Genomic DNA, 25780 nt, shown 5'->3' on the forward strand with positions numbered 1-25780 from the left:
TGTCAAATTTAAGGCACAATTAGGACCCCACCCCCAACGGAGACAGGGTTTCTCTATCCCTGGCCATCCTGAAACTTACTCTGTGGAACAGGCTGGCCTCCTAAGTGCTGGGATTAAAGGCGTGCGCCACCACCGCCTGATGCAGAATTATGATTCTTACTAATCATCACTAATTTGCAAAAATCATAGAAACAGCACGTGCAAAAGTAATGAGAAATAAAGCTGCTATTGGACTAGCCAAATCTAACAATAAATCTCTGCTTCTCTACTTCTGGTTCCCACAACCACCACCCTGCCAGTCTTAGGCTTTTCCTTTTAAAAACGTGTATGGATGTTTTGCCTGCATGCATGTATGCACTACTTGTATGCCTGGTGTCCTTGGAAGCCAGAAGAGGCATCAGACCCCTGCAACTGGAGGTAAAGATGGATGCGAGTTAACATGTGGGTGCTGGAAACCAAACCTGGGTCCTCTAAGAACAGCCAATGCTCATAAACACTGAGCAGCTCTTAGGTTTGTTTGTTTGTTTGTTTGTTTTTGAGACAGGGTTTCTCTGTGTAACTTTGCGCCTTTCCTGGAACTCGCTTTGTAGACCAGGCTGGCCTCGAACTCACAGAGATCTGCCTGCCTCTACCTCCCAAGTGCTGGGATTAAAGGCGTGCACCACTACCGCCAGGCCCGCCATGTTTGGGGGTTTTTGAGACAGGTTCTGACTGCACAGCCCTGGCTGGCCTGGAATTCACTACACAGACCAGGCTGACCTCGAACTCCCCCTGCCTATCTCCTTAGTAGTTCCTAAGTAGATCTTGCAACGAATCTTTTACTCTCCTTTGAGAACTGTGCACAATAACACCCATTGCAGTTGGCTGGACAACTGTATTGTTAGCCACATAGAAAGGATATGAATCACTTGGTTTTTTGGGGGGGGGACCTTCCTGGAATTGAGTATTTTGCCTGCATACATGTATGGATGTGCACCTGGTACCTTTGGAGGTCAGAGTATACTAGATCTTCTGGAACTGGAGTTAAATGGTTGTGAGCCTCCATAGTAGGTGCTGGGAATAAAACCCAACTCCTCTGCAAGAGCAATTAGTGCTCTTAACAACTGAGGTAGCCCTCCTTGGGTTTTTCTTAAGTCACAGGAATTCACTCCAGAAAAACTTTAAAGTTTTTTAAAATCATTTTATTGACCTCTTAAAATTTATAAGCTTCGGGGGCTGGAGAGATGGCTCAGCGGTTAAGAGCACTGGCTGTTCTTCCAGAGGTCATGAGTTCAATTCCCAGCAACCACATGGTGGCTCACAACCATCTGTAATGAGATCTGGTGCCCTCTTCTGGCCTGCAGGGATATGTGTAGACAGAACACTGTATACATAATAAATAAATCTTTAAAAAAAAATTTATAAGCTTCCATGTTAGCTTTGGAAAATGCAGCAAGTAATAGGAGTTAACGAAGAACTTGGCATCAATCCTTTATTCAAGTAATATGTTCAAGGTTTGACTGGGTATCATTATATAGACTAGGCTGGCCTCAAACTGGCTAACAGTGATCCTCCTGCCTCAGCCTCAGAGCGCTGGGATTAAGGTGTGCACTATCATGCCCAGTTCAGTTACGGTTTCCAACTCCATTACTGCCTCAACTCCACTGCAGGGGTTACAGGGATGCACCACGCATCCACCTAAAACCTTTCCTTCTTAACAATGTGCTCCCACTAAGCTAAGCTTAGAACACGTCCTTCCCTCCCAAACTTGCCTTGCTGAGTCCCCCAAATGTAAAGTTCCTAGCCCAATGCTGCCACACTTGGGTGGGGGAGTGTGTGTGTGCAGTTACCCATTTGAAAGGATCATATGGAAACCATTAGGTCACGATCTAGTGATAGCAAATGCACTGAGTTTCCAAGCACAGGTTGGGAATATGGCTCAGTGGTACATAGTACTTGCCTAGCACACAAATGATCCTAGGTTTGACCGCTGATACTGAGAACATTTCTAACTCAATTGAGTAGCTACAGAAAAAGATGTATCACATTTTACATATTCAGTAAAACCCATCTTTCATTACATCTTTAAATATTGCCTTAGCTGGTGTTTGTTTAGCCTCTGGGAAATGAGGAGAGTACCTTGGGCCAAAAGGTTTTAACCTTCAGTGCTATCAAACAACCTGGTTGATATCAATTATTTATATTGAACCATCTGGCTGGAGGTGAATGGTGTCTGGCAATTTTTTGGCAGTTTCTCCCCAACTGGTCAAATGTGTAGCTGAGGCTGGCCTTGAAGCCCTTGTCCTTCTGCAAGGTTAGGATTACAGGTACATGCCAGATCGATATGCAGTGCGGGGCTTTAATACTAAGAAGGCACTATCAACTGAGCCACAACCTGGCCTTTTTGTGGTTGAGACAGGGTCTCACACAGCCTCAAATTCCTGACCTTCCTGCCATGGATTAATGACAAGCCTCTACCAGAGGCCAGTACCAAAAAACAAACTGCATAGCTTGTAGGATTTAGCTGGGTATGAGTTATGCGCAAACCTAGCTTGGATTAAATATACTAGTTAGGCATGGTGGCACACCCCTTTAATCCCAGCACCCGGGAGGCAGGTGGATCTGAGTTTGAGGCCACCCTGGTCCCTTTGCCTCCTGAGTGCTGGGATTAAAGGGGTGCGCCACCACCACCCAGCAATTGTTAACACTGCTCCTCCAGAGTTCAGCTCTCACAACTCCTTCTAGTGGTTGATAATCACTCCCCTGTGTAATTCCAGCTCCAGGAGAACTGACACCTCTGGACACACGTGACTATAGACACACAGGGAAGCATAGTTAACTGGGCAGTCTGTACCCCAGCACAGCGGAAGACAGATACTGCCTCAAACACACGACTGCATGTACACGCGCACACACAAAGGACAATTTTCTTTGAGCCCATCAAAAGCTGGGTGTGGTGGCATTTGCCTGTGATCCTAGCACTGAGTAGGTAGAGGCAAGAGGATTAGGAGTTTGAGGCCATGATAGAACTTGTCCAAGAAAGTCACTATAGGTCCAGGGGATAACCCTCAGTGTTTGCTGGGTTCACTCTTCACCAGGTGGGTAGGATGTAATTTACACAATACACAAAACCCGGGCTTACTATGTCTAGAATACTATATTCAAAGCCTGCAACCCCCAATGTTCCAAAGGAACCCCCAAGTTCACTGCTTCATGCATGTAATCCATGCTGGCCCCCAATGCCTGATCCTCCATCAACCTCCTCGGAGCTGAATTACAGCCAAGAAAGTACTGAGGACTACAAAGAATCCACCCTGATTGTCACTTTTCAGCCCTTCCTGAGACATATCCGCACACCAAATAGTCATTATGCCTGGGCCAAAGTTAAACACCTCTAGGATCTTCCCGCCAAAGTGCCCACTGAACATTCACCAGGATGACTGCCTGTCAGTGATACTACACGCCTGTTATCTGAAGTATCTTGTTATTCTTTTAAGCCACTTGTTTCCATGAAGAAAAAAAAAAAAATATCTGTTGTGTTTCTCGAAGAGCAGTTGACCTATTTGCTAACTAATCAGAAAAGATCAAGCATGCACCAAATTAATACAAGTCTTTTATTGTCCCAAAAGACACCCCAAATCGTACTTAAATGAAGAATCTTGTTTCTGGAGCAGGATAACTGTAAAAAGAAACACAATACACATAAACTTTCATCAATATTCCTGCCCAGAAAGTTCTGTTCTTTATATACAGAGTAAAACAAATACATTTATGATATACTTTACAGGCAAGTATTGATTTAATAACTTTCAGTCTAACAAGCTCCATCAACTATAAATATGTGAACCTACCTGAGGTCTTACTCATCAGCCTGCTGCACTGTTCCCTTTTCAGACACATAGATGCCATCCAAAAACTTTCTGATATCCTTGTTTTTAACTGTCGTGGCTTGCTGAATCAGAGCCGCTATAAAGGAAGAAGCAAATAAAGCCATTATTTCACCAGTCAAATTCATCTACAAGTCTAACAACTGGAGCTCAATCCCTGGAGCCTACATGATGGAAGGAGACTCCTTCACTGCCCTCAGTTCTCAACTGAGTGCAGCGGCACACACCCCAATACAGATACAAAGCCAGCCATAGGCTACCCATCAACTTAGAACTGCATACCCACCACCTCGTATTCACATACAAAATGCAGTATATACAGAACAGATTTGGAATGACGTCTGACCTCTCAGAAGTTTTGAAACAGAAATCAGACATGCATTCAGCCTTAAGGCTTAGATAAAATTTGCCAGATAACAGACATAAGCACACATACCTGAATTTGAAACAAGTTCAATATCATTTCCTTCAAGGATTAATTCATCCTTCTGGGCTTGAGAGACAGAACAAGCAACGCCTAAAAGAGGTGCGCATTCAACAGGATTAACACGAGATCCGTACAGAACACAATTTTATTTAAAACTACACGCCACCCATCAACTTTAGATCGGACTTCTGAACATACTGTGATTACAGATGTTAACAGACAATTCCCAGCACCCATAAAAACCTGCTTTATCCTACAAACAACTCCAACTTCAAGCTAGCACAGTTACCGTAACACAGTTCTGAAATAACCCTCACCACAGCCAAACACTAGCACTCCAAGACTCAAGGAAGAGAACTGTAGCAGCTGATCACCCCTGAAGGCACACACATACCTGCCCTCATCCGAACCCTGCGGATGTATTTTTCTCCCAAGAAATTCCGGATTTCAACCAAAGACCCATTCTCCTGAATGACGACGTTGATGGGGAAGTGGGCATACACAGACCTCATCTTGTAGCGGAAGCCCTGAATTAAGTAAATAGTCAACAATCTCAAAACATTTTCAGTTCAGGCTGGCCCCTTCTCCAGCTTCCCCTAGATCACAGGTGTGCGCCACCAGGGCCAGCTCTAAAATTCTCTAAGGTGCTTTTGTTGTAACCTGAAAACTTAACACACCACACCAAACCTGCCATCTGTGACCTGCGAGACGTCTCATACAGTTGAGGTTTACTTCAAAGGAGCAACTGTCTCTTTCGGTAGTAATATTCCTGGAGGAAGCATGTGTTTTACTACCTGGCTTGCTTCTTTCAGTGAGAGCCCAAGATCCTCATCTTTGGCACTAGATTTATTGAATTACTAGACACACCAGACTACCTATTTCAGATTATCAAGCTAAGTAAAAGGTCTGGTCCTTCAAGGAAACTATGGGCACCACAGGTACATAAGAGACCTGTTATGTATAGGGTGTGTTCATGAAACAAACCTCTTCAGCATTAACTTTATCTCTGGAGAATGGATTCTGAACAGTGACATCAGATATGCAGAATCAGACCTTTTCTGTCCAGAAGTTCCACACATACCAACCAACCAACAATCGAATCTACACTATAGCAGACTATGTAAGAAGAAAAGTTCTGAAGCATGATTGCCAGGCAAATTCCTAGGCTTGATCCATGGTACACCCCTTTCCCACAAAACAAACAAACAAAAAAATTGCCTAACTTATCAGGGTCCACAGCCCATTCTGGTACTAGACATCTGTATATATAAAACACACCCAAGAAACTTCTTCCACAGGATTAAAAAGCAGCCCGATGGGCTGGCTTACCAGTGTAACACCCTTGATCATGTTCTGAACGTGACTGCAGATGGTGCGGACAGTGGCCAGCTCCTTTCTGTTACCCCACCATTTGTCAACCCGGAGCTGTAATACAACAAGACTTCAGAATTAAATTAAGAGTTTTTAGCTGGTTACCACAAGGGCATTCAAAACCACCTACGAATGACCAATACACTGTATGTCACAGACACGGGCTCTCACAGAAGAATGATTCCCCCACCACAAAACAAAAACAAAAATCAAGCAGAACACATAGGTCACCCCAGGATTAAGTCTGAAAAGCTACTTAAATGATAATATTTTGGAACATTAATACTAGATACCGGGTTTTACAATATTAGGTTTGGTAAGCAAAATTCCCTATAAGTTTAGGCACCCCATCGTTGAAGTTTTAAAAGTTAAACGCCACCATTTTTTTTTTTTCTTGGACAAAGTCTCAGTTGTGTAGCCCTGGCTGTCCGGGAACTCACTGGCCTCAGGTTGGCAGAGATCTGCCCCCCTCTGCCTTCCCGGTGCTGGGATTTAAAGGCCCGCACCACCACGGCGGGCTTAAGGCACCAAACCTCGTGCTGTTACAACTAAACTACCCTGCAAACAAGCAACCCGAGTATCAGAAAGCAGCGGAGTCCTCACCCTCTTCTTCTTCTTCCCGAGGAGACTCAGCTCTACATTGATGTGATTGAAGTCCCTCCGCAGGGTTCCTCGGGGGCCCTTCACGATGACCGTGCGCCCCTTCAGAGTGATGTCCACTGCAAGAGAAGAGAGGACGAACCCGTGAAGCCGGAGGCCAAGGCTTAAGAGCATGCAAGCCAGACGTCAAGGCCCAAGCATGAGGCCCTCCCTACCATTCTCTGGAATGTCGACCGTCTGGTTGCTGAGGATGGTCTTCATTCTGAAACACAAACACCCAGGGGTAAGACGGCTGGAGCGGCCAGGCGGTGGTGGCGCACGCCTTTAATCCCAGCACTCGGGAGGCAGAGCCAGGCGGATCTCTGTGAGTTCGAGGCCAGCCTGGGCTACCAAGTGAGTTCCAGGAGAGGCAGCAAAGCTACACAGAGAAACCCTGTCTCGAAAAACCAAAAAAAAAAAAAAAAAGACGGCTGGAGCGGGGAGCGCGCTACACCAGACTCTGGGCAGAGTTCCGCTCCAACCGGAAGCCGCCGGGTGGGAAATCCGGGGGCAAAGACAGACAGACACGCAGAGGGGGGTCCGTGCCATCGGGTGGGTGGCCCGGGGGCGCGCGAGCCGGGATGCAGGGCGGCGGGCCCGGGAGGGATGTTAGGAAGCCCGGCCCGGTGCGCCACGGCGGGAGGGCTGCGGCCGGGGACAGGCCTGCGAGCCCGGAACGCAACGTCCAGCCCGCGCCGCTACGTCCGAGGGACGCCCGCCGTGCTGGGGGGACAGTCGGGACACGGACGCGGGGCCCCGGGCCCGTGCCGCCGGTGTCCCCCAGAGAGGGAGGATGGCTTCGGATCCCCAGGGCACACACCGACCGGACGCCGCTCACCTCGCGGTAGACGGGGCAAAGAGAGAACGTCCTCCGTCATCACGTTCTTGTAACCCGCCAGGGCCCGCCCGCCCGCCGGCGTGTGACGCCACGGGCGCGCGCGACGGGGCTGAAGGCTAAACCAGTCCATCGCCGAAGAGGTCGACCCGCGTAGGGTCGGCGATGACGTGTTGTCGTCATCAGCCAAGCGACGGGCTGTTTTCTTTTCTTTTCCCAGACGCGTCCTGTTCGGGGCGTGCTGGTTCACTGCAGCCCTGGACTCTTCTAAGACCTAAAGAGGGCATGTCTTCTCTACGCTGCGGGGACGCGGCCCGCAGCCTGGGGTCCTGGGTGAGCTGCAGGAAGGCTGTCGCTTATCCCGAGTCCCACCCTAGGGAACTCTTCCCAGATATCCTTTTTTTCAACTCCCTGACCCAGGAATAAAACGTTCACAGCCGTGGCGTATCTTAGCGATTGCAGTTTAAACTTGTTGACCACATACTTTTAGTGCCCGTTTTAAGACTTTCCGGGCGGTGGTGGTGGTGGTGGCGGCGCACGCCTTTAATCCCAGCACTCGGGAGACAGAGGCAGGCGGATCTCTGTGAGTTCGAGGCCAGCCCGGTCTACAGAGTGAGTTCCAGGACAGCCAGGGCTACACAGTGAAACCCTGTCTCAGAAAACCAAAAAAAAAAAAGGAAGAACATGAAAATGTGACACGTTAGGTCAGTTCCTAAGGTTTTCTAATCTATATTTAGCAGTTAACTCTTACTCTTGTACCCCACACCCTTCCTCCTAACGTCGGGGCAGGGGATGCATCAGGATCTCTGTAGCTGGCCTGAATCCTCCTCCCTCTGCCTCTGAGTGCTGGATTACAGGTTTGAGCCACCTTGTCTAGCAGTTCTTTCACCTTGAGTCTTTTTAAGAGTCATCTAAATAGTTTTAGCTCTTAAATCCTTTTACATGACTTCTGAATCAGTTCTTTGGCTTTGGTATTATAATGGGTTAAAACTAAATAATTGCAGAGTCTACTGAATGAATGTTGTAATGAACCTTTTCTGTAGGTATTGGGAAGATGTTTATACCGCCCGGTTAGAGCATTAAGTTCTTTGCCCGATAAAAAAAAGGAATTTTTACAGACTGGACCAGACCTTCAAGATTTTGTATCTGGTGATCTTGCGGACAAGAGCACCTGGGATGAATATAAAGGCAACTTAAAGCGCCAGAAAGGAGAAAGGTAATAGAATATGAAGATACCATTTCAGTAGCCCATTCTTGGAGTTTGTGCAGTTTTTAATCAAGCCCTGTAGTAGATTTTAAATTTCAGACACGTTAAACTTACTCAAAGTTACTAGAAGTGATAGCAAATTTAAACAGGATAAGTGAGCAAAGCTATTAGAATCATTTTATTTTTTCTGTACCCTTTGGCCATTTTTCTTTATCCTTCCTAAAATGACCTGACCATTTTATATTATGATCTCCCATTTTATACCCAGCATCTAATTGGAAAAGTTTTCTTCTTGGTAATTATTGTTTTATTTTATTTTGTTTTTCAAAACAGGGTTTCTTGTATACTCCTGACTGTTCTGGAATTCACTCTGTAAACCAGGCTGGCCTCGAACTCAGAGATTCCCCTGCCTCTCTGCCTCCCAAGGACTGGGATAAAAGTCGTGTGCCACCACTAGCTGTCTTACTTATTGATTTATACCTTTATATAATTTTAATTGTTATTGGACATTGATTATCTAATTTTTTTTTTTTTTTTTTTTTTTTTTTGAGACAGGGTCTCACTGTGGAGCCCTGGCTGACCTGGAAATCACTATGTAGGCCAGGCTGGCCTTGAACTCACAGAGATCCGCCTGCCTTTGCAACCCAAGTGCTGGGATTAAAAGCCATCGCCACCATGCCTGGCCCTAACTTGTTACTTTTCTGAGAAAGTTTACATAGAGCCTACGGTTACTCCATCTTTATTGTTTTAGTGATAAAAGGGTTGCCTGGCATGCAGAAGGCTCAGGGTTCGATTCCTATCACCACAATAAACAAATAGTAAGAGAAGTATGGTGAGGGTTGGGTGAACAGGGTTGTTTTCGAAAATACTTATCAAACAACTTCTAGACCACAAGTGAATACATTCAAGGGGAAAACAAGGATACAGTCTCATTCTAGATTTTAGATCTGTCTTTTATTGTTGTTTTCAGTTTGTCATTTTCTGGTTTATGTAGCCTGGGCTGGCCTTGAACTCACTATGTAGTTAAATTTGACCTTGAACTCCCCATCCTCCTACCTCCATGGTTTAAATTCTAGCATCACAGACATGAACCACCACAACTAGGAATTTATGTCCCTTTTTTAATTTTCCAGAGCTGAGAACCGAACCCAGGGCCTTGTGCTTGGCTAGGCAAGCACTCTACCACTGAGCTAAATCCCCAACCCCGTCCCTTTCTTAATGACTAGAATCTAGAATGCAGGGTAGATAGTGTACAGTTGGGCTCATGCCTTGTTTGGAGTTACTGTAGTAATTTGTAGGATGTTGTGGAATGTTATTTTAACTGGGCAAAGATGTGTTACATTTGTTTATGCTGTGGAATATTTCTTTACGTGAAGGTGTGTTACATTTGTTTCTGCTGCCTTTGTTAATGTTGTAAAGATGTGTTACATTTGTTTCTGCTGTGGAATATTTATATGAAGGTGTGTTACATTTGTTTCTGCTGCCTTTGTTAATGTTGTAAAGATGTGTTACATTTGTTTCTGCTGTGGAATGTTTATATGAAGATGTGTTACATTTGTTTCTGCTGCCTTTGTTAATGATGTAAAGGTGTGTTACATTTGTTTCGCCTTGCCTGCCTAAGGTACCTAAGATTGATCTAATAAAAAGCTGACCGGCCAGTAGCTAAGCTGGAGAGGAACAGGAGGGGCTGGGGGACAGAAAGAATGAGTGGGAGGAGGAATCTAGCCTCAGGAAAGGAGAGAGGAGGAGAGAACAAGGAAGAGAGAGGGGCACGCCCCTGCTAGAAGTCAGGCAGCTGCCAGCTAGACATGAGAGGTAGTGAAAGTAAGGTCTACAGAAGGAAAGAAAGGTCAAAAGCCCTGAGGCAAAACAGAGATAAAGAGAAACAGGTTAAATAAGAGCTAAGATAAGGCCAAGCATTCACAAGTAATAGGAAGTCTCTGTGTCATGATTTGGAAGCTGGTTGGTGGCCCAAAAGAGAAAGCCTGGTACAGTAGTATGCATAGGGAAGGACACCCTCAAAGATGTGTCCATCCTTTAATTAGAATAGTGTAGCAATGCACCTGTGCATAAGGTAGCTATAAGCATAGCACCCCCTTAGACTCCATTATCAGTGTTTCCTAAAGCAGCTTGAGCAGACCTGAGTTTGAGTCTTTGTTCTTATTCCTGGGATGGAATTGAGTTAGTCCAGGAATACGGAAAGGCTGTACTGGGGAACTGCTGGAGCTAAGTTCTGTGTCTTCCAAAGGTTGGTAATGGACAGTTCTTTTTGGCTTTCCCTAGGTTAAGACTACCTCCATGGTTAAAGACAGAGATACCCATGGGTAAAAATTACAATAAACTGAAAACCACATTGCGGAATTTAAATCTTCACACAGTAAGTGGCCAGTGTATTTCCTCTCTGATTTACCCCAGGGCTGTGCTGTTTCTCCATACTTACAACAAAAAGCTTCTGAGATATGGTCTCATTATTTAGCATAGGCTGGCCTGGAGCTCACTGTATAGGCCCGATTGGTCTCAAACTTGTGATTCTCCTGTCTTAGCTTCCCAGGTGCTTGGATTATAAGATAAGTGGTGCCAGACCAGACCAAAAAGAAATGATTGATGAGTATATAAACATTAGCAAGGAGAGCGGGTAAAGAGGAAAAGTGAAGTGTAGCTACAGCAGTAAAAGTGTACATAGAGCTGGGCGGTGCCTCCAGGAGGCAGAGGCAAGTGGATCTCTGTGAGTCAGAGGCCAGCCTGGGCTACAGAGTGACTTCTGGGATGGCCAGGGCTGCACAGAGAAACCCTGTCTCAAAACACAAACAAACAAACAAAGAACATAGACGTTTAGGGGCTGAGAGTATAACCCAGCGCCTGCATAGTGTGTGAGAGCAGTTTAGTCCCTAGCTGCTCTTGATGTTTTCCTGCAAAAGAAACAGTGATTATATTTCTTCTGAAATACATTGGAAATAATGGCCAGTGTAAATTACCTAATGCTGGCCTGGAGGGATGGCTCAGTGGTTAAGACCATAGGCTGCTTACTCTTCCAGAGGACCCAGGTTCAATTCCTAGCACCCACATGGCAGCTCACAACCATATCTAACTCCATTTTCAGGGATCTGACACTCTGTTGGACTCTTTGACACTCTGCATGGGTGTGCACAGACATAGATGCAGGCAAAACACCCAAACATACAAACCGATACTAAAAATAATCTTAAAGCTGAAAACCCCTGTACTTCATTGTTAGTGGATAGTCTTTTCAGCCTGATGCATAGTTTCCCTTTCCACAGGTCTGTGAGGAAGCCCGGTGTCCCAACATTGGAGAGTGTTGGGGAGGAGGAGAGTATGCCACGGCCACGGCCACGATCATGGTAAGGCCACAGCCACAGCCACGATCATGGTAAGGCCAGCTTAGTCTCTACAGCTCAGCCATGGAACGGGGACATTTTCTGTCCTCCTCCTAAAGATGTGCACTGTGAACACCCAGTGAAATTCTTATTGCCTATGAGTTTATGAAAATTACAAAGAAAAAAGTGACAGGATCCTGTCACCTGTTGTGATTCCACCCTTCTGAATTAATCTGTTATTGGTTCTTCCGTGTATCTGATAATTAACACTTTGGTCCCTTAGGGTATGTGTTGCACTAATGTTTGGAAATATTCTTCGTAATTATTTAACTGTTGTACACTATTTCCTTAACAAGAATGAGCGGTATTTCTAGTTTCACTCTACTCAGATCTGCACATTCGTCTTCCCACCCCACTGAATGTATCTGGGGCCCAGCCAGGTGGCTCAGTGGGCGGAGTCACCTGCCATCAAGCCTGGTGACCTGAGTTCAACCCACAGGACCCACATAGTGGATGGAAAAAACCAACTCCTGCAAGTTGTCCTCTGATGTCCTTGTGTTTACACACACACACACTGAAAACTATCATTAAAAGAGAATATTTTTTGGGGGGCGGTTTTTTTTTTTTGAGACAGGGTTTCTCTGTGTAGCTTTGCACCTTTCCTGGAACTCACTCTGTAGACCAGGCTGGCCTTGAACTCACAGAGATCCGCCTGGCTCTGCCTCCTGAGTGCGGGGATTAAAGGCATGCGCCACCACCGCCTGGCCTAAAAGAGAATATTTTTCAGTGGTACTTGTTGATTATTGAGTAAGTTTTAAGAATGGCAGTACAACAGACATCCTGACACCTCATTTAGAGCAGAAAACTTTAGCCTCTCCTAGACTCTACATCGGGATCCCATTATTTTATTTATTTGTTTTTCCTGTTCAAGACAAGGTTTCTCTCTGTAGACCAGGCTGGCATCAAACTCACAAAGATCTGCCTGCCTTTGCCTCCCAAAGTGCTGGGGTTAAAGGTGTGTGCCACCATGCCTGGCTCCCATTGTTTTTATGCTTTATTTTATGTTCAGTTATTCTTGTGTATGTGTTTGTGGGTGTGTATACATGAGTGCAGGTGCATGTAGAGTGCAGAGCCCTTGGTTCACTCGGTGTGGGTGCTGGGAGCCGAACTTGGGTCCTCTGAAGAACAACAAATCCTCTTAGGCACTGAGCCATCTCCCATTTTAAATTTTGAGACAGCGTCTCACTGTGAGGCCCAGGCTAACCTTGAACTCATGATCTTCCTGCCTCAACTTCTATAGTTATAGGCACTTGGCTTTAAGTTGAAATTTTATTTATTATTATTATGGTGGTGGTGGATTGTGTGTATGTGGAGGTGTGTATAGAAGTCAAAGGACAACTTGTGGAGTCTGCTCTCCTTGCCGTCTTTACATGGACTCTGGGAATCAAACGCAGGTCACTGTACTTGTGGCAAGTGAGCCATCTCGCTGGCCCCTTAAATGATAAAATTTAAAATTTAAATCTTCCCTCCTGATCCTATGTCCCCTCCAGTTTCCTTAACACTTACTTGAGTGTATCAATTTCTTTTCCCACATAAATTTGTATTCCTTAACCATCTATTACTTACTTTGGAATGTTTCAGATTCCTTCTAAACAATCATTCTGTTGATGTTCTTTGCCATTTGTTTTTGGCATTGTATTCCTAAAGGTCATCTGATTTAAATTGTAACGTCTCTGTTCCAGTTGATGGGGGACACTTGTACAAGAGGTTGCAGATTTTGTTCTGTGAAGACCGCAAGAAATCCCCCTCCGTTGGACCCCAGTGAGCCCTACAATACGGCCAAAGCAATTGCAGAGTGGGGTCTGGATTATGTTGTCCTGACGTCAGTGGATCGAGATGGTGAGTAGTGTGCCATTGTGGCTCGAGCTACGTGTGGCACAGCTTGAACAATAACTTCTTTTCTTTCTAGATGTGCCTGACGGGGGAGCTGAGCACATTGCCAAGACCGTGGTATGCTTGAAAGAAAGGTACCTGTTGACAATGTTGTGTGAGTTAAGGGTCTTTTAGACACATGCAAATTCATTCTGAGGTCTATCTTTTTTTTTCCCTTCCTTCCTTCCTTCCTTTCTTTCTTTTTTTCTTTTTTTGAGACAATCTGTGCAGCCCTGGCTGTCCTGAAACTCACTATATAGACCAGGCTGGCCTTAGAACCTACAGAGAACTACCCGACTCTGGGGTTGAAGGTTGGCCAGCACAACCAGCCCAGCCCTGAGTTTCTAATAAGTTCCCATTTAAGAGTGGATTGTGGTTGAGGCTACAGCTTTGTGGTACAATACTTGCCTAGCATGCCCGAGGCCCTAGGTTTGAGGCCTACCCCCTCCCTTCACACACACACAGAATTGAACAGTTAAGAACATTTCCTGTTCTTGCAGAAGACCCAGGTTCAGTTCCCAGCTCACATGGTGGCTCACACCATCCTAACTCCACAGGGGAGCCAGCACCCACTTCTGGCCTTTGTGGGCACTAGGCACATACTCAATGCACAAGCATACTTACACATAGGCAAAACACACATAAAGTGAAAATAAACAGATCTTTAAGAAAAATAAAAAACCAAAATGAGGTAAGCACAACCTTGTAAAATACATCTCGATACAGTTTTCATTCATATCCATCTGTCCTGCCAATTTTACTTGTAATCTACATTTTTAAAAAAAAGTTTTAATCCCATTAATTCCAAAAGGATTAAAAAGGAGCAAAATTCACCAGATTAGTGGCACATGCCTTTAATCCCAGTGTTCAAGAGCAGAGACAGGGGTCTCTGTGAATTTGAGGCCAGCCTGGTGTACATGATGAACTCCAGGCCAGCCAGGGCTGCATAGGGAGACTCTGTCTCTATAAACAGAAGGAGCCAAATGATTCTAGAGCTCGGTGCTTTTGTGATGTCTATCCTAACAACAAATGCTTTCCCATGGATTCCCCAGCTTTTCTGTTTGTTAACGGTTCCAAAACTATTGCAGCTCACACAGTTTCTTTGTAGCCACTAATGGATCTCAGGGCCAACTGTTCAAACGCCAGTTTCAGAGTTACACACTAAGATCTTTCAGCATCTTATGTTCCCAAGGGAACGAGTGGGGGCCTTCCTGCCTGTGTTCAGGGAAGAGCTGTGCTGTGCCTTCGGTTTGCGAACAGCTCTGTGACCTAGCTCACACTACAGTGCTTCGTTAGATAGACAGGACAGATAGAAACAGGAAGGTTAGGGTTTGGATGGCACTTCATATAAAAACAAGCCGTATGACTCAGCAAGCCTAGAAACAGCTTTTAAAGCTCCTAGCACTAGTGAGATATTTGCCTAGAGGAGGTGAGGAGCGTAGGGTTTGATTAACTACAAAAGAAATCCCAGTTGAAGCAGATGGCATTTGCGTTCACAGAAGAAATACCCCACTTTGTTTTCTAAACAGTAAAATAATAATAATATTACTTATGTCTTATATTTTGGTTTCTTTAATCAATTTTACTTTTTTAATCACCTACTCCTGTTAGGTTTAAGCCGGAGTCTCCTGATGGCTGCTGCAGGTAGACGGTCTGGTCATGATGTACAGTTTACCATGCTGAGGGGTTTCGGACGGTTGCTCACATAGGCCTGCCTTAGCAGGGGTCAGGGGCTGCTGACGTGCTCCCTGGGTCAGTGGTCACCGCTGTTTAGACAACAGTCCTGTCGGTCCTCTCCCTCAGTTCATTGCTCATCTTTTGTCCTTCTAGGAATCCCCAAATCCTCGTAGAGTGCCTCACCCCTGACTTCCGAGGAGATCTGAGAGCAGTAGAGAAGGTCGCTCTGTCGGGCTTAGATGTGTACGCACATAACGTAGAAACCGTTCCGGAACTACAGAGGTGATTGCACGTTAACGGGCCCCAGTGTGCTGTGGGTCTCACTTGCAGGGGGACTGGGCAGCGGGCTATACAAAGGCAGCCCCTTCCTCCCCTCCCCTGCCTTCCCTTCCTCTTGCTCTTCTCTTCTGTCCTTTCTTCGTGAGTTAATACAAGCATCAGAAAAGACAGCCACCAAAGTGAGTGAGCAAGGCCTAGAAAGATGGTCAGTGGTGAAGAAGAGCCCGTGTGCACTCACAGAGAGCTAGAGTTCAGTTCCTGGTGCTCACATTGTCCGGGGTGACCGATGCCTCTGGGCTCCGCTGGCAACTGCACTCTTGTGCACACACCCACACACAGGCATACACACATACACATAATTAAAAAGGAAAGTGTCTTTGAAAAATGTGCAAACATCACCCATGTTGTTTCTGGCCAGTAATGTCAGTTCCCGTCATTTTAGTGTTGTGTTATACCTGTAAATTCATGTGCTAATGTGCTAGGAACTGATAATGTCATCCAGGGTTGTTTGTTTGATTTTGTTTTTCAAGACAGGGTTTCTTGGTGTAGCCCTGGCTATCCTGGAACTCGCTCTGTAGACCAGGCTGGCCTGGAACTCATCGAGATCCCCCTGCCTCTGCCTCCTGAGTGCTGGAATTAAAGGTGTGCGCCACCACCTCCCAGCTGTGTTTGACGATGTTTTAATGACATACAATGAACATCTTTACTGTGTTCTAAGGTGGTATCATTGCAGATGCACTGAATTATGATTTTTTTTCCCCAAGAGAATACTTCTCAAGTAAAAATGATGTATCAAAAACAACACTGTTTTAAATCTCTTCAAAAGTAGACAGGATGGCCCTTGGTGATGATACTGCCCTGTAATTTTAATATTTACAAAGCTGAGGCAGAAGATCAAAAGTTTGGGAACAAGCCTGGGCTACACCCTTTCTTTAAAAAAAAATAAAAAAAGCCAAAAGTAATAGTGCACACCTTTAATCCCAGCACACAGGAGACAGAAGCAAGTGATCTCTGCAAGTTTGAGGCCAGCCAGGACTACTTAGTGAGACTCTGTCTCAAACAAAAACCCAAAAGACACCCCACACATAGACTCACACACAAGAGAGTAGACACTAAGCTTTATTCTTCCTGCTAACTTTAATGGTTAGAAATTTTGAAGGACACTTATTCCACGTAACGAGTATATTCAGATTTGAGAAAAGTGAGAAGCGTCTTAGCTGCAGACAGATTAATATTTTCATTTAGCTTCTCAGGTCTTTGGCTGTGGTTTTGTTAGTCACATCCCACTGTTCTGTGTCACAGACCTACAGGAAGTTACTGTGGGTGGTACCACGCACATTGCTCCTGGGTTGTAACCACTGCAGAGCATAGCTTGAGGCCAGTGGAGAAATACTTGTGAACAGTGACTGGGGACTGGCTGGATGGCTCGGGGTGAAGGTGCTTTTGCTAAGCCCGATGACATGAGTCCAATTCCTGGAGCCCACGTGGTGGAAGGCAAGAACTAACTAGCAAGCAGCTCTAACATGACCACCCACGAGTACATAAACAGTAAAAACAGATGTTTGAAGTGTAGTGGCCCACAGCGCACAGTCATTCCAGTCAGCACACGGGAGGCTAAGGCTGACGGTTGCAACTTCACGACCAGCACGGCTGGCGTGAGCGTCTCACAAAGTGTTGGTTTCTGTACTGTCAATTTTGTGGAGGTGGTTTGTTTTTAACTGCTCCTCTTAAACTTACGTGTGTGCGCACGCATGCGCATGTATGCGTATGTATATACACAAACACTCGTGTACAAGTCAGAGGATAACTTACTGTTTTGTTTGATTTTTCTTTTTACATGGGTGTGTTACCTGTGCACTGTGTGTGTGTGTGTGTGTGTGTGTGTGTGTGTGTGTGTGTGTGCGCGCGCGCGCGCGCGCGCGCCCGCCCCCTGGAAGGTCAGAAGAGGGTGTCAGTCCCCTAGGACTGGAAGTACACAATTGTTAGCCCCTTGTGGGTGCTGGGAATTGAACCTGAGTCCCCCGGAATAGCAGTCAGTTCTAACTACTGGGCCATCTCTTCAACCCCTTGCCTCTTATTTAAATTAAAACAAAACAAAGCAAAAATACTGAGTGCAAGGCTGCATTAGAATTCAGCTGAGTGCTGATCCTCCCTTAGCCCTTTGCCTTTCTTCCCATTTAAGCCTTGGTGGTTTGGGCTTTGTGGGAGGGTCGCCACCCAGCCTGTGGTGATGCCACCAGCAGTGGGTGCCAGTCTCCCTGGTTTCACTTCTGAAACATTTCCAGTGGAAATCCCAGAATGCTTTTCCTCCGAGCCTGCAGTGTCCTTACTTGCCACTAGAGGGCAGTCCAAACTGCAGGAAAGAAAGGCACATAAAAGAAAGTTTCAACCCCAGAAATGTGCACTCGGGTAGGTTTTGTCCTCAGAGTGGGGTTTGTCTGTCTTCTGTCCAGTCTCTCTTCTCTCTGGACGTCATCATAATTTTCAGTTTCAGAATCCTAATTTTTCAGTGTATAAACCAAGTGACTTCTAGTCTGGTTTTCTCTACCCTAGGCTTGAGAGGCTTGAAAAGTTGACAGATCTAGGAAGCCAGTGAGGCCTCATTTTCTCTCCTGCATTAATTGCCTCTGTGCACATATGTACATTGACACAGATGCTCACTAACTGTGGGTCATGTATTCTGGAGCAGTGGTTCCCAACCTTCCCAGTGCTTCGACCCTTTAATACAGCTCCTCATGCTGTGGTGACCCCAACCATAAAGTTATTTTCACTGCTACTTCACAACTGTTATTTTGCTACTGTTAGGAATCATAATTAAACATCTGTGTTTTCCAGTGATCTTCGGCTACCTCTGTGAAAGGTTGAGAACACTGTTCTGGAATGTGCTTTCTCATCTTCCAGCTTACCTAACAATGTGTTTGGTTGAACTGGTTTTGTCACTGAGAGCTGCCCCGTTTTCCAGGAAAGTTCGTGATCCCCGGGCCAATTTTGACCAGTCTCTTCGTGTATTGAAACATGTCAAGAAAGTTCAGCCTGACATTGTTTCCAAAACATCAATAATGCTGGGCCTAGGTGAGACGGATGAGCAAGTCCACGCCACGATGAAAGGTAAAGAAGCTGAAAACCAGAAACCCCTTCCCATTTCCATGGTAGCAGGAACTCCACTTTAAAGAGCCTGTTAAATGTCTGCTTCCTCCATAGCCTGAGCGCAGGTGACAGTAGGAACAAAGTGTCTGGAGCTGCAGGTGGAGGCCAGTAGGGATGTTCCGGCTTCCGTTTCCAGAACAAAAGAAAGGACATGGTCGCAAACAGCAGCATGCACAGGGAAATAAGTTTTCCTTGAGCATCATGGAATGGTGTGCATGGTGCTTACGATGGGGATTTTTAGCCCTCCTTGTCCTCGCCTAGTCACTGAGGATGGGATTTCATTCTGTCATTGGATGGTTTTGAGAGCCAGTTAGGTGCCAGGTACTGTGGATGGGATTCTGAAGGCTGTGGCTTTAGCTTTAGTAGAGCGCTTGCCTACCAAGTACAACTGAAAAGGAAAGACTGATATGTCACAGGTCAGGTCACGCTCCGAGAACACATCTGCTCACCAAGGCAGAGCCCAGGACAGTATGTTCGGCTCATGTGAATGTTTTCACTTTAGGATAATTGTTCCTTCACCTTTTTTTATTTTTAAGGCAGAGGTGGAGTTTATTAAGAAAAAGATTTTAGGGCTGGAGAGATGGCTCCGCTGCTAAAGGCTAGGCTCACAGCCAAACATAGAAGAGTTCGGTTCCCAGCACCCATGGTTACCTCTTCAGCCACCAAAAAGGGAGAAAAAAAAAGAATGAACATAGACTTAAGTATGGGGATTAATAGAGACACACTAGAGGAAAGGGTACAGTACAGCCAGGCCTGGGCGTGGCTTCTCAAGGGTCACCTCCCTTCACCGTTTATGCCTGACAGACTTCCCCTCTAAGGCCCCCTCCTGTTTTAGCCCTTGTCTGACAGCACTTAAGTGTATTTGTCTTTATTGTTGTTTGTTTGTTTGTTATGTTTGTTGTTTCTCTGTGTAGCCCTGGCTGTCCTGGAGCTCACTCTGTAGCCCAGGCTGGCATCGAACTCAGAGATCCACCTGCCTCTGCCTGCCGAGTGCCGAAACTAAAGGCATGCGCCACCACATCCAGCCTTGCATTTCTTTCTCTCTCCCAGGGTCACACTACTGGGGTGATTATTCCTGTGTTTCCAATTCTCACAGAATCGGTGGCTCATAGTGTTTTTGAATGAATGGGTTTTCCCCTGTCCCGTATTGCCTGTGATGTAGTTCAGCACAGTGTGGAAGGCCCCCCCCCCCCCAGAAGCTGTGCTCAGATCTAAAGCTGTAACTGAAACACTGCTATTGGAATCCTGCCTTTTCCCCTTCCAGCGCTCCGTGCAGCCGACGTGGACTGTTTAACTCTAGGACAGTACATGCAGCCAACGAAGCGCCACCTTAAGGTACAGGTGTCTTGAGTTGCCAACTCTTAGTAAGTCTTCATTGTCCACAGGTACAAATAAGAAATGGTTAGGTTTTTAGTATAATGTCCCGTGTGTACATATAAATGTCCATCTTCCTGCCCACATAAAGCAGTGACAGTGGTACTCACTGCTACCCAATTGAAGCCACGTGAGCATACAGAAAAAGTGAAAAGGTGGGAGGTTGTGTTACTGACATGGGGTGGTCCTCGACTCAGTTAGAGCTGCCTGGAAGACTAAGCTGAAGTAAACAAAGGAAGGCATTTTTCTGTTTCTCTAATGGAGTGTTTATTTACTCAGGAAAATTGTGCTGAGTATTATCATGTGCCAGTAGCACTTGCCTGGCATGTGGGAGGGCCTAGGTTCAACTGTTAGTACTGCCAACCAGACAGACAGACAGACAGACAAAAATAAAACATGTGCCAGGGACAGTGCTAAACATGAAAACATGAGAGACAAGATGAATTTGTCTGGTCCTCAGACATCTTATAAGGGGACTTGGAGTGGCATTAAAGACTGAGTTCAAGTCCCAGAACCCACGTTTCCTTTTACCCACACATGGTGGACTGTGGTTATAATCCCGGCACAGGGGAGACAGAAATAGGTAGATTCCTGGGGCTCGAAGGCCAGCCAGCCTAACCTACTTAAGAGTTCCCGGCCACTGAGGGCTCTGTAGCAAAAGACGGTAGAAAATGTTGAGAAATGACTTCCAAGGTTGTCTCTGGCCTGTACACACGTACATGAGCACCCACAAAAATGTTCATGCACACACGGAGAATCTTATAGGATTCTTAATAAATGAGAGAAAAACATAAATCGCTCTATACTCTCATTTTCTTTCTCCTTTGGAACAGCTACTGTAGTGCAAAGTGATGTTCCCTTCTCTCTAAGTCCCCTGTGGTTATGCTGTGATGAGTCCAACAACATGTAAATGACAGAGAGGGAGAGGGCTGGGCAAATGATGAGCCATTCTGAATACACAGGTGTAGACTATCCAGAGTCAGAATTACTTAGAATTCTGGAATCTGCTCTCAAGAGGTTGTTTCCATCAAGGTTGAAGAATACGTTACTCCTGAGAAGTTCAAATACTGGGAGAAAGTAGGAAATGAGCTTGGCTTTCATTATACCGCAAGTGGCCCTTTGGTGCGATCTTCATATAAAGCAGGTGAGTTTGACGCTGGGGAGGAGGTCTTTTTAGGCCATTAATTCCCCACAGCTGTGTTCCACCCAAACTACCAATTACAATAGCTGTGGTTGTCATCTGTCGGGAATAAAGAGATTCTCTTTCCCGGAACGTCTATCACAGCTTTACTCGATAGGGTCGTACTAAAGCAGCTATTCCTCAGCCTCATCAGTCTCTTGCACACATCGCTTGCTGCTCTTGCTGCTGCTGCTGCTGCAGCCATTTGACAAGAACAGAAGTAATTTGCATAGTCAGTTACTGCCCGGGTGGCTTCAGTAGCAGATCTTCCAGAAACAGCAGAGCGTGCAGAGCATGAGATTGTGTCCTCTGCACAATGTGTATTCATGCAACAGTGTGCCGGCTGCATCTGCACACTGCCAGTTCCAGATCAGTGTAAGCACTGAAACCCTACAGCGTCACTTCTTACAGCTAATCTCTGCATTTCCCCCTTCACATGAAAGAGAAAAACCTGGCAAATCATTTTCCCTAATCAAATTTGAGTGGTTTTACTAACTTAATAGAATGTTCCTTCTTTGGTAGTTAGCTCTTGCTTTGGTCTGTTGACTGAACTGGCTATGAAAATAAAAACATTTTCCACAGGATTAAAAAGTCATTTAGGGCTAGGAGTGTAACTCAGGGGTAGAGCTCTTGCCCAGCGTGCATGAGGCCCAAGGATGAGTTCTCAGCATAAGAAGAAAGACAGTAGGAAAAAGTCATTTGAGCCAGGCTTGGTGGTATACGCGTGCAGTGCTAGCATTTAGGAGATAAGAAAGGAGATGGAGGAGGAAGATGTTTCCCTAGTGTTGGGGTCAGCAATTGGGATTGGTAAGCTAGGTGTTTGGGGCTATGTATGCAATATTAGTGGTCATTTAAATGATTGCTGTATATACTGGGGTCTAAGTCATAGATAGATTTAGTTAGACAGAATTCTGTTTAGAAAAATCAACATTTACATGTCAGTGATACTCAGTATCCCTGTAAAGGAATTTCAGTGAGCTGGGCATGGTGGTACACACTTGTAATTATAGCACTTTGAGGGGGTATCAGGTCACCCTCAGCTACATGGTGAGTTTGAGGCCAGCCTGGGCTCCCATGAGACTCTTGTTTAAAAAAAAACAAAACAGGAAAAAAGAAAGGAAATTTTAAGATATTTTCATGAACTGTTTATCCTACTTATAAAAGCCAAGAATTTGAACTCTAGGTTATTTTTTAAAAAGTAGTAACATGAAGTTAGGGTACGTGGGAGAAGTAAGGGTCAGAGTGGAAGGAAATATGATCAAAATGCATTGTATTCATGTATGAGATTCTCAATTATTAAAAAGCCTAAGAATTTGGTTCAGGGGTTGGGGATTTAGCTCAGTGGTAGAGCACTTGCCTAGCAAGCGCAAGGCCCTGGGTTTGGTCCTCAGCTCTGGGGGGCGCGGGGGGGGGGGGGGGGGGGATTTGGTTCAGCACTATCTAACAGGCTTAAAGATATATAATTACAAGTGAGAATTAAGCAGAATGACCAACAAGTTGAAATACATACAAGTATCAGAACAAGTATCAGTTTCTAGAAGTAGGTACCCTAGAATAACATTTTATTTTTTTCTCTTTTTTTAATGCATGTGGCAGGCGGTTTTATTTATTTATTTATTTATTTATTTATTTATTTATTTATTTATTTATTTATTTATTTATTTATTTATTTATTGAGGCAGGGTTTCTCCGTGTAGTTTTGGTGCCTGTCCTGGAACTCACTCTGTAGACTAGGCTGACCTCGAACTCACAGAGATCCACCTGGCTCTGCCTCCTGAGTGCTGGGATTAAAGGCACGTGCCACCACTGCCCAGCTATTTTTAATTTTTGAGACAGAGTCTCACTATATAGTCCTTGTGACCTGGAACTCACCATGTAGATCAGGCCTGTTTGTGCCTCCAAGTGCTGGGATTGAAGGTTTGAACAACCATGTCCAGCATAAAGTAATATTTAAAAGGAAATCTTCTAATATTTATAAGGAAGCAAATTATGGATCTTTTAGTGTTTTTAAAGTCACTACGAAAAGATGGAATTCTGGTGTGTTGAGCATTGGACTCAGATCAGGGATTTCAGTGTGGTGATGTTGGTGAAGGACTGAGCCGTACAGACGAGAGACTTGGGAGCCTTGGGAGCCTTGGTGATTGGGTTTGGATGTGGTGGTTGCGATCTGATTGGACCTGTAAGATGACAGAGGAGGCGGACCGACTCCTCATAAAGTCAATCTCTAGTACTGCGCTGCAGCAGGAAGCACTGAGCTCATCCGACGCAGAGCTGAACCAAGTGCAGCCCAGTGGGCTGAAAGGGAATGTGGAACTCAGGCTCGGCTCCCGGTGGGACAAAGCCCATTACAGACAAGAGCTCTGGCGTGCCCGAGGGGAATGAGTGAGAGATTCCCTCAGACCCGTGCTCAGCTGCAGGAGGTCTGCTTTATAAACATCAGATCCAGGCTGATGACAGACGGGCTGAAATGATTTGTGCCAACGGCAGCACTTTGTAGCAATGAGTAGTCAGCCCTCACGGTGGGGTGAACATGCCGAAGCTGACCCACAGGCTCAGAGGCCTTGCATAACACTTGGGTATTAGAAGGAATAATAGTGGAGAGCAATTCTTTTTGGTCCCTGAGTAGGCCTATGCTGTCATGGGGAGATGAAAGGAAGTATTATAATCTCAAAAAAAAAAATTTAAATCAAAACAGTAGGGGAAAATGCAAAAGATATGGAATACTTAGGTGATAAAAATACTGCCTTTGAGGTCTGAGGGGAGGGAAATGCCAGGAAATACAGCCCTTCTTTATATGTGGGGGAGGGGATCCTGAAATAGCGGCTTGTTGCTTACCTCAGGATGATATTAATGTATTCTTATTTTCCTCAAATAGGTGAATTTTTCCTGAAAAATCTAGTGGCTAAAAGAAAAACAAAAGCTTCTGAAACTTGAGCCAAGACCTTCATGATCATAGGACTTTGAAGGTTTCCTTCCAGTTGGTGCCTTTCAGGATTCCTGAGCATGTACACCAGTGCTGTTCTGTCTGAAATGTCCCATGTCTGATCCAGGAGTAATAGCATAAAGCTGTAATTCCATTCAGGCCATTCTGAACTATCTGAGTAAGACCCTATCTCAAAAGAAAAAAGAAAAAGAAGAAGAAAGTCTGTAAGCTACATGTATTTAATAATTCATTTGCCTTCTTGCCACTTTGTCATTGTTTGTGATGATGTAATCACAGACCATCTTTGAACAGTTTGCTGTTACCATGGTAATTTAAAAGTATATTAACAACATTCAGAAGATCTTATAAATCACAGTAACCTATCTATTATGACATTTCTTTTTTTACTTACTCGTGTGTGTGTGTGTGTGTGTGTGTGTGTGTGTGTGTGTGTGTGTATGTATAGTACTCACACTTGTGAAGGATGTCTTCTGACCTGGAGTTAGAGGAACATGTACATCTGCACACATATGGACTCCGTGACACAGGCAGGGTCCAGTCAGTCAGCATCACAGTGTGGGACTAGGAAGGGCTGAGCAGCTCCTGACAGCTGGGTGTCAGTTTCCTTTAGGGGTGTGGCCTCCATAGGTTGACCAGTGCTCTGGAACAGTGGCTCTCCATCTTCCTAATGCTGCGACTCTTTAATACAATTCCTCATGTTGCAGTACCTCCAACCAACCAGACATTTATTTCATTGCTACTTCATAACTAATTCTGCTTTTACAAATCATAATGTAAATATCAGATATGCAGGGTTTCTGAGAATATGTGACTCCCAAGGGGGGCTCGGTCCACAGGTTGAGAACCACTGCTCTAGGGAATGACTCAACACCCATGAAGATATTGGACTTGGTGATGGTGTGTGTGTGTGTATGTGTATGTGTGTGGTTTTTTTGAGACAGGGTTTCTCTGTGTATCTCTGGCTGTCCTGGAACTCACTTTGTAGACCAGGCTGGCCTTGAACTCACAGACATCCACCTGTTTCTGTGTCCTGAGTGCTGGGATTAAAGTCGAGCACCACCACACCAGGCCTGGACCTGAATATTAAAAGAAAAAAATCTGAAATCGAGAGGGATGGGCCCATTGCTCTGGTTGTCTCCATGGCACTTCCTCATCTCCTGCCCTGCTGTTCTTTGAACCCTTGGGCTAAGATGGCCTACGTATAAATGCCAGCCTGCCTCCCATTCTGTGGAGTCTAGGAATGGAGAGGGTTGGAGGGTTGTTCAAGCTAGGCCTATAGCTGGTCCCCCAGTTGGTGCTCCTGTTTCACTCTTCCCTTGGGGTAGAGCCCGTGGTCCTGGTGGGCACTTCCTCTTCCAGGGACATTAGCATTCCAGTCATGACATGCCCATGCACTCCATGCTGTCCAGAAATCTCTGGACCACCAGTGGCTCCTTCCTACTGTCTTACTGAATTATGCTTCCCTTACCCACACCTCTTGCTAGCCTTAATTGTAATGGATTCCTTATAAGGGGGGAACATAAATGTGCACACAGGACCAGACATGGTGGCACCCACCTGGAACCTC

The 25780-nt window shown here is 45.4% G+C and overlaps 2 protein-coding genes across 4 annotated transcripts; one reads left to right on the plus strand and one right to left on the minus strand.

The window, feature by feature from the left end:
- Window positions 1-3574: 3574 nt before the first annotated feature.
- Rpl9 (ribosomal protein L9) lies at window positions 3575-7227 on the minus strand. Of its 2 annotated transcripts, none has more exons than XM_059275911.1 (8): window positions 7142-7227; window positions 6480-6526; window positions 6268-6383; window positions 5623-5718; window positions 4688-4820; window positions 4303-4383; window positions 3831-3945; window positions 3575-3658 (listed from the first exon to the last, which is right to left on the minus strand). In XM_059275911.1, exons 2-7 carry the CDS (start codon window positions 6523-6525, stop codon window positions 3839-3841), a joined length of 579 nt encoding a protein of 192 aa, XP_059131894.1. In that variant the 5' UTR covers window position 6526; window positions 7142-7227; the 3' UTR covers window positions 3575-3658; window positions 3831-3838. The 2 variants fall into 2 exon arrangements, with proteins under 2 accessions (XP_059131894.1, XP_059131895.1); XM_059275912.1 differs by having other exon boundaries at window positions 7124-7148.
- A 118-nt stretch (window positions 7228-7345) lies between these two features.
- Lias (lipoic acid synthetase) lies at window positions 7346-24544 on the plus strand. 2 transcript variants are annotated; one of them, XM_059275908.1, is made up of 11 exons: window positions 7346-7471; window positions 8182-8354; window positions 10629-10722; window positions 11624-11704; window positions 13423-13579; window positions 13650-13707; window positions 15443-15571; window positions 18531-18676; window positions 19980-20050; window positions 21122-21233; window positions 24145-24544. In XM_059275908.1, the coding sequence occupies exons 1-11, from the start codon at window positions 7424-7426 to the stop codon at window positions 24201-24203; spliced, it is 1128 nt and encodes a 375-aa protein (XP_059131891.1). In that variant the 5' UTR covers window positions 7346-7423; the 3' UTR covers window positions 24204-24544. The 2 variants fall into 2 exon arrangements, with proteins under 2 accessions (XP_059131891.1, XP_059131893.1); XM_059275910.1 differs by lacking the exons at window positions 10629-10722; window positions 13423-13579; window positions 13650-13707.
- The last annotated feature ends 1236 nt before the right edge of the window (window positions 24545-25780 follow it).

This window comes from Peromyscus eremicus, chromosome 10, assembly GCF_949786415.1.
Source record: "Peromyscus eremicus chromosome 10, PerEre_H2_v1, whole genome shotgun sequence".
In the NCBI taxonomy this organism is placed as follows: domain Eukaryota; kingdom Metazoa; phylum Chordata; class Mammalia; order Rodentia; family Cricetidae; genus Peromyscus; species Peromyscus eremicus.